The sequence below is a fragment of the Lolium rigidum genome, chromosome 7 (genome assembly GCF_022539505.1).
Source record: "Lolium rigidum isolate FL_2022 chromosome 7, APGP_CSIRO_Lrig_0.1, whole genome shotgun sequence".
Classification (NCBI taxonomy): domain Eukaryota; kingdom Viridiplantae; phylum Streptophyta; class Magnoliopsida; order Poales; family Poaceae; genus Lolium; species Lolium rigidum.
Window position 1 is genome coordinate 171949569 of NC_061514.1, and position 8063 is coordinate 171957631.

Consider the following 8063-nt stretch of genomic DNA (forward strand, 5'->3'; position numbering starts at 1 on the left):
TTCATCCATCTTCTACGCACGCCACCGTCTTCATCCATCTTCTACGCCATCTTCATCCCTCTTCATTTTCTACACTGTCTTCTTCTCTCTTCGACACCGTCTTCTTTAGTCCACTCGATCTTCTTCATCTTGCAACCTTGAGACCAACATATGGCTATGGACACAACCTAAGATAGATTCTCAATACATCCATTAGTCCATAGGGATTGTCATCAATTACCAAAACCACACATGGGGCTACATGTCCTTTCACAGGGCCCGCCCGTACCACCCTCCAGGAGCACCGCCTTGTCAAATACTTTCACCTCCCGCAAACGGATTAGAGCTCAGACACACACACATCTCTTCAAAACCTAGAAACACTGCCCAAGATCAGATCTCAAGAAGGAACTTTGGAGACGACAAGATCCAGGCTGCTACGTGGATCGTTGGAGGACAAGGCATCATCCCCTTCATCATCATCAACTGCTGCACCTCCATCACCATCATCCTCCAACCATAGTTGTAATCTTGATTGCTATTGTGGATTTCTATTCAAATTCGTTCCATTTCCTTAATTAATTCCACAAGATTATGTTGATGTTCTTGATTGTATCCATGTGTGAGTAGTCTTATTAGTTCTTGGGGAGATGGAGAAACCGTTGCATGAATATGAGATAAATCTAAGATGATCTATAGTTTCAAGTATTAATGTGTGTTAATTTTCTCTCTTGTTATTACATGGTGTGCACCATGTAATATTGCCTATTGGTCTTGAGAGGGAACTACTCTTTGAAGTGTGGTAAGCGAACGGCGAAAAATGACATTACCGTATCGGCGCTTTGGCACATGAATAAGGGGGATAAGAGGGATTCATAAAGCTTATATTGATGACCATGGGGTACACCCCTTAATAGCACTAGTCAATATGTGGCTGCAGAAGTCTAGATGCTATGGTTATTTAGAGATGCGACGACCGATGGCTTTTTGGGCGCATCTTATTATGGAGCTATCCCACACACAGCATGCTTGAAAGCATATTTTATCTTGATTAACATGAGTCCTAGTGCTAGAGGTGGATACAATAATCTCTGAGAACACTTTGTCTTATAAAGTTCAAACCCTTTTTATATAACGTTTTTACTGCTTTATTTACTTTTCCTGCAACCATTTACAACACCCACTTTATTATTTTAAGATTAGAAAACAATTATTAAGTAATCTTTAGTAGAAAGTAGCAAGGGATATTAAGATCACTACTAGTAGCTCCTCGTGGTTTGATACTCTTCTTTCGAAACTCGCTACAACTGATATGTATTCTTGCAGTTATCAATCACCTTCCACATCTCCTCTCATTCATCCTCATCCTTCTCCACATCGACGGCAGGTGTAGCGGCGTTGATGCACTGGGTACCTTATTTATGATGACGGTCATGACAAGTCTCGCATCCACCTACAGATCAAATGGCGAGCGTTACTGGTCGTGATGAGTTCATTTTTACCACATACAAACAAAGAATGGGTTGCCATACATGCGAGGAGGTACCTGCACTAGCCATCGTTTCCGAACAAGTTGTCGACATTGCTACCATGTTGACTGTAGGACATGTTGTGACCGCCGAACTCAAGCCAGCCCTACGTGCCAGAATCCTCTACGAGCCGGCGTAGGTACGGTTGAGGTCGAGGGGTCGTGGATTGTCAATGGCGCTCATGGAAACATGATGTTAGGGTTGAATCCGTCGTGCTTGACGTAGTCGGCGTCGTGGCGGTGATGACGTTGGGACTCCAAGTGCAGAGTGTTGTATCAACAGAGTATTTTCCCCACAGGGGTGACCCGAGGGTTTATATCGAACTCTCGGGAAACTGGATAAAGAGTATTCTCTTCTCTCTTCTTCTAGCAATCCTGCAAGTAAAATAAAAGCCTTGTGTCCTCAACTCCACCGTGTGGTTGTCAAGCACAAGGTTTTGTGTAAGTAAATAAAACACAAGTAAAAATAAAGTGAGTAAAACTAGATGAAATAAAGTAACTAAGTAAAAATTGTAAAGGGGTTGATTGTTTTGGGTGTTTTGGATGCAAATAAGAGAAATAAATATTTTTGTATTTTCGGATCAAAATAATGCTGCAAATAGAAAACAAGATAAAATCAATATAAAAGTGCTTATGGGTTCACTTGACTATTCTCTCATTTAAATTGTAGTGGACAAATAGTAATTCATCAATGAGATATGAGGATGCAGAATAATAACATGAGTAAGATACGCATTCATATGAGTATCACGTTCTAACATAGAGATGATGCAACACATCTCTCTTATACTCCACAAGAAAGGAAAAACTCCATGCAATCTTGAATTAAGAATCAACAGAGTATAGCCATAAGTACTTTGACATGATGTTTGAATATCAAATATGCTACCTTGACCAAACAAGATCATCACTTTGTCATGTGACGAACATAGCACATGCATTCACTTTATCCCTGGTGAGGTATCACTATTAAATCACTAAAACCATGCTACTCCATCTAATACACACATCACCCCACATACGCTCTTGCATAGATATTGGATCAGAACAAAAACTTAAGAACAAATACATACTTAAGAATTTGGGAGGCCGCTTGAGAGACTGGTGTTGGGATGCTCTAAAAATCTTTGACCATTGGCAAACATAGCCCCTCCAACCCTTTGAATTCTGCTCAAAATTTCTGATATTTTAATTGGGCCAAGGCCCATTATTCCAATGGGCAGTGGTCGCCAAGCCCAGGTATTTGGTGTAGTAGTGCAGACAAAGCAGTCCCAGAATCGTAGGGGCCGACCGGAAAACGAAAACGAAAAAGAGGAGGAGCTGGTTTGGTGAGTGGCTGTGGCTCCGGTTGGACTCGGAGCTGATTGGCTAGAATCGGATAATGTATATCATCACATGGAAACGAAATGCTTCCTGGGATTTCATTGTGCGAACTCCATTCTCAAATCAAAACAAACAAAAGGAGGAGGGTCCCCAAGAGAGGACGATGTTTGCTCAAAAACCAAATTCGATTCTTGATTCGAATATGCTCGCATCGTGTCGCCTGTGTGCTCACTCACACAGTCACTGAGGCATCTGCTGCCGGAGTCTGTTCGAATATGCCGGTGCACCGGCGACCAAAGGGAGCCTGAACCTCTCGCCTCGGACTTCGCAGTTCGCACACTCCCTCTCCGGCTTCGGAACACAGTCGATTCAGCCGAAGCGAGGAGCGGAAGAGGATCAGCTGCCGCCAGGGGATGGCGGGGGCGGCGTCCATCCTCGCCCCTCTCCCTCTGATCCCTCCGCCGCCACGCGCCAGGGTCGGGTTCCTCCCCCTGCACCGCCGCCGCCGCCTCCTCCCATCCGCGCCACCATCATCCTCATCCTCATGTAGCGCCAGCGCCTCCTCCTCCTCCTCGTCCTCGTCGTGGCCGGTCCTGCTGCGGGAGCGGGACGACGGGCTGTACGACGAGGACGAGCCGCCGCCGGCCTCGGAGGCCGACTCGCGGCCGCGCCGCATCGCGCTCTTCGTCGAGCCTTCCCCCTTCGCGTACGTCTCCGGGTACAAGAACCGCTTCCAGAACTTCATCAAGCACCTGCGCGAGATGGGCGACGAGGTCATCGTCGTCACCACCCACGAGGGCGTGCCCGACGAGTTCCACGGGGCCAAGCTCGTCGGCTCCTGGAGCTTCCCTTGCCCATGGTACCAGAAGGTCCCGCTCTCGCTCGCCCTCAGCCCCAGGATCATCGGGGAGGTCGCCAGGTTCAAGCCGGACATTATACACGCATCCTCCCCTGGAATCATGGTACGTATGCTACTTTGTGTACTAACCGATTTCGTTTCCTTCAATCAATTGCCCGACAGTTCGTATGATGATTGGAGATCTCGTCTGTCCTTTTCAAGAACTGAATCGAATCGCCATTACAGGTGTTCGGCGCCCTGATCATAGCAAAGTTGCTCTGTGTACCTCTAGTAATGTCCTACCACACCCATGTTCCAATGTGAGTTGACCTCCCTTCCTCTCTGCCAATCCATACCCACTCATTTAGGAAATCAAAACAGGCTGAACTTGTCAACAGACAACAACTATTATCTCTCAAGACAACGAGCAAAATAACCTGTGTGCACAACTAGAACTTCAACTTGAACAGCTTGAACTGCAATGACACCATCTTATCCCCTGCTCCTATCAGAAAAAAAAACACAATTGTTTTTAGCAGCATGTGCAATTACAATGCAAGGCATTTTCGGTTGATTTATCCAGCTAGTGAGGAGAACTGATCCTTCTTATTTCTGGCAGCTATATACCCAGATATACATTCAGCTGGCTTGTCAAGCCCATGTGGCTAATTATAAGTAAGTTCTCACTTATTCTCTGCTCAAACATATAACTTCTATTAGTACCAGATTAGCAAACTAATACAATTTTCTCTTGCTAATTAAAGAATTCCTGCACCGAGCTGCGGATCTCACACTGGTACCATCAGTTGCCATTGGCAAGGACCTTCAAGCTGCCCGTGTTACAGCAGGTTTGCACAAACATACATGCTATTTGCCTATTTCCATGCTATTTTACCTCCAACATCTTCCTCTCATGGTGCGTGTTTCCAGCCAACAAGATACGCTTATGGAACAAGGGTGTGGATTCAGAAAGCTTCCATCCACGTTTCCGTAATCAGGAAATGCGTTCAAGGCTAACGTATGTAACATTCTTTGCTCAGCTGCTGCATTTGTGATTCAGTTACAATGATGCTAATGGGTTCTTGCCTCACCCAATATATAGAGAAAACTGCCCAATGAATTGAGACAATCAAATATATAATTCACGTGTCTAACTGTGTTGCTTGTGTGTTTTATCAGGAACGGTGAACCAGACAAGCCACTGATAATCTATGTTGGACGCCTGGGAGTTGAGAAAAGCTTAGATTTTCATAAGAGGTGAGATCATGGCTTCTCTGATTATTGATGCTGCAGTGCAAACTGAATGGCATGTACTGCTTGCTTGGGTTCCCTTATTGTTACCATAATGTTTTATTGACATAATTTTACTTTTGCTGGTTTTTCCACTCAAGCCATATCCTGTATTATCATTCACTTCACTTCTGACATTGGGTTCTATATTTCTCAGAGTCATGGACCGACTTCCAGGATCAAGAATTGCATTTATCGGAGATGGCCCATTCAGGTGTGCATTGTTATCTCATAGAGAGATAGTACTCTCAAAAACAAAACAAAAAATCTTATAGAGAACTAGTTAGTCTCTTCCTTCAGTAGCAAAAGCAACAGATGGGAGTCGCTCTAGCTACTGAAATTGCTAAGCAGTGATTTCTTCTCCAAATAAACTCCTGCATATTGTCATGAAACTTGCTTCTCGTATTGAAAGACTGAAACTTGCTCATAAGAAGAGTATGCACTGCTAACAAGAGCTTTTCCACTGCAGGCCTGAACTCGAAGAGATGTTTTCAGGAATGCCTGCAGTTTTCACGGGGACGTTGCAAGGGGAAGAGCTATCACAGGCCTATGCCAGTGGGGATGTGTTTGTGATGCCTTCCGAGTCAGAGACGCTTGGTTTTGTTGTGCTGGAGGCAATGTCGTCCGGAGTTCCGGTGGTCGCTGCTCGAGCGGGTGGTATACCTGACATTATACCTGACGACCAGGAGGGAAAGACCAGCTTTCTGTACACGCCAGGGGATGTGGATGACTGTGTTGGCAAGATTGAACGCCTCCTCTCCTGTGAAGAGTTGAGAGAGGCAATGGGGAAGGCCGCCAGGATGGAGATGGAGAAGTTCGGCTGGAAGGCGGCGACGAGGAAGATTCGGAACGAGCAGTACAGCGCCGCGATTTGGTTCTGGCGCAAGAAGAGATCACAGCTCTTGAGACCGGTTCAGTGGGTGGTACGGAGGATCTTCAGGCCCGCTCCTGCTCATGCTCCGGCCGGTACGGATCAGTCATAGGAGATCCATCGTATCGAGTTCATAGAATCAATCATTGAGTTGATTCCTTCAGTTTGGTCAGATTGAATCGTAGAATGAATCAATGTGAATATGCAATGCTCGAGTAAATTGGAGGCGAGACAAGGAAATCCAGTTAGCTCTGATGGTAGACTGTATATTTTTGTGAGCCTGTATGCTTCCTGTTGTATTGGCCGTAGTCGGGTGAATTGTGGTGGCATATCCTCTGGTGTTCGAAGTGGACGGTTCTGTAGGAACTGAATTGTATATCAAAAGTTCCAGCGCCGTGTGAAAGTTCCGACGTTGTTTCACTGTTTCTGTAAGGATGATCTTTGACTGAGGCATGTATCGGGGTTTTATATATAAAACCGGGCCTAAGCCTTATGTTTAAAAAACTGAGGCGCATATCAGGATGGAACACGTTCACGAAGGTGCTAACCCCAAGTTATGGTAGAAGTAGAACACGGTTATAATGGTGGTGCCTCTACCTGGGGGTTTAAGGCTAAAACTGAGGCGCGCCCAGTGGCCAAAACCTTGTAGAGGTTTGCAAAAGTTGTCACTGACAAGAGAAGGAACTACAACGATAGAAAGAGTACTAATTATGAGCAGTCTTATTGCTTGTAGGATTGCGCATCATCTGGGGACATCACCACTCTCTGGTGAGGCCACTGTCCTCTTTGAACTGGATGCTAGCCGAAGATGCAAAGAGAACGAATGCTTAACAGGTGCGTGCCAGAAAGAATATAAGTTAGATCCAAATTTCTGGCTATCAACGTGAATTAAGACCAAGGGACTCCTTTGTTCGCAGATTCCAAAAACGAGGAAGTAGGAAAACATACTAGTACTACTATTATGCTCACTCCGTCCAAATATACAAGGAATCTACATGACACTTATTATGGATCACAGGAAGTACTTAATTCTGATAGACTAAGAGCATCTCTAGCAGAGCCCGTAAAAAGTGGAACCGAAAAACACGAGTTCGGTGCATCGAACTCGTGTTTACGGGTCGGAAAATGGCAGGCGCAGAACAGAGCCCGTAACGGAAACTGTTTACGGGCTTTGTTCTGCGCCTGCGGCATCCGAACCCATAAAAACAAGTATTATGAAATTGATTTGCATATGATTGATCAAACCTGAACGTTAAAACACAAATAAATCATGCATAGTTCATAGTGCAGACATCAAATGACACAGTTCATAGTCCCCCATCAGATCTAACCGCCGGCATCAAACAGAGGTTGGCCTGCCATCAACACCATCGGCAGTACCTCCTGGAGTCACATCGGCACCACCTCCTGGAGGCACATCGGCAGGAGCAGTTGCCTCTTGACGAGCTGCTCTTCGCCTTGCCGTGATCTCCGCCGAGGTCTCCTTCCACCACTCCAGTTGAACCTCATTCATTTTCTTCGTGTTCATCATCATGATCTCCCTCTCTTCGGCCAATAGTTGCTTCATTGCTTTGGCCTTCTTCACATTAATCCTCATCTCCTCCAACTTGGCTTTGCTCTTTGCTTCCTCTCGGCTGGCTTCAAGCTTTGCAAGGCTCACCTCCTTCTTCGTCTCGATGATGACACGCTTGGTCTCCAAAGTCTTGGTCGCTATCACCTCCTTCGACTTCATCATTTGATCAAACTTGTCCCTCAACAATGCAGCCTCCCCCTCGAGCCTTATCCTTTCCTTCGCCTTCTTGTTCCCCTCCGGCTTGTCGGCGTTCCTGCCATCCTTCTCGTCCTCAGTGTCGTCGAGCGCAACCATCGCAACCTTCTTCGGAGCGACCTCTTCATCCCTCAATTTTCACTTGGGGAGGTGTTGGAGCACATCAAAACAATGACGAATGGTGAAGCTCTTGCCCTTGCTGCCGGCCATGTCTCTGTACCTAGCATCGGCAATGCGATCCTACATATGCAAAAGGAACCAACAAATCGTCAATATGTCACCCAAGCTAAACTACAATTAGCTTTATCAAATATGCACTCACATATTCGTCGACAGTTGCGCCGCTAGGAGGATTGAACACCACTTGGTCCATTGCTGCTGCCCACCGGCTACACGCCGGTTTGATCGCGTCCCAACGACCTTGGAGGGATCGGTAGGTGCGATCGACAGGATGGCGAACGCGCGA

General features: G+C 46.0%; 1 protein-coding gene across 1 annotated transcript; it reads left to right on the forward strand.

Annotated features, from left to right (window-relative positions):
• The first annotated feature begins 2939 nt into the window (after positions 1-2939).
• On the forward strand, positions 2940-6249 carry LOC124669931 (sulfoquinovosyl transferase SQD2-like). The gene is made up of 8 exons (XM_047206463.1): positions 2940-3792; positions 3915-3988; positions 4288-4343; positions 4433-4516; positions 4599-4686; positions 4848-4925; positions 5116-5172; positions 5428-6249. Exons 1-8 carry the CDS (start codon positions 3244-3246, stop codon positions 5939-5941), a joined length of 1500 nt encoding a protein of 499 aa, XP_047062419.1. The 5' UTR covers positions 2940-3243; the 3' UTR covers positions 5942-6249.
• The last annotated feature ends 1814 nt before the right edge of the window (positions 6250-8063 follow it).

What these genes read in the sequence shown, in the direction of transcription:
- LOC124669931 (XM_047206463.1), top strand. Translation starts at nt 3,244, where the DNA reads ATGGCGGGGGCGGCGTCCATCCTCGCCCCTCTCCCTCTGATCCCTCCG. An exon ending in GAAATGCGTTCAAGGCTAAC is followed by an intron (nt 4,687 to 4,847) that starts GTATGTAACATT and finishes GTGTTTTATCAG; the next exon opens with GAACGGTGAACCAGACAAGC. An exon ending in ATCGGAGATGGCCCATTCAG is followed by an intron (nt 5,173 to 5,427) that starts GTGTGCATTGTT and finishes TTTCCACTGCAG; the next exon opens with GCCTGAACTCGAAGAGATGT.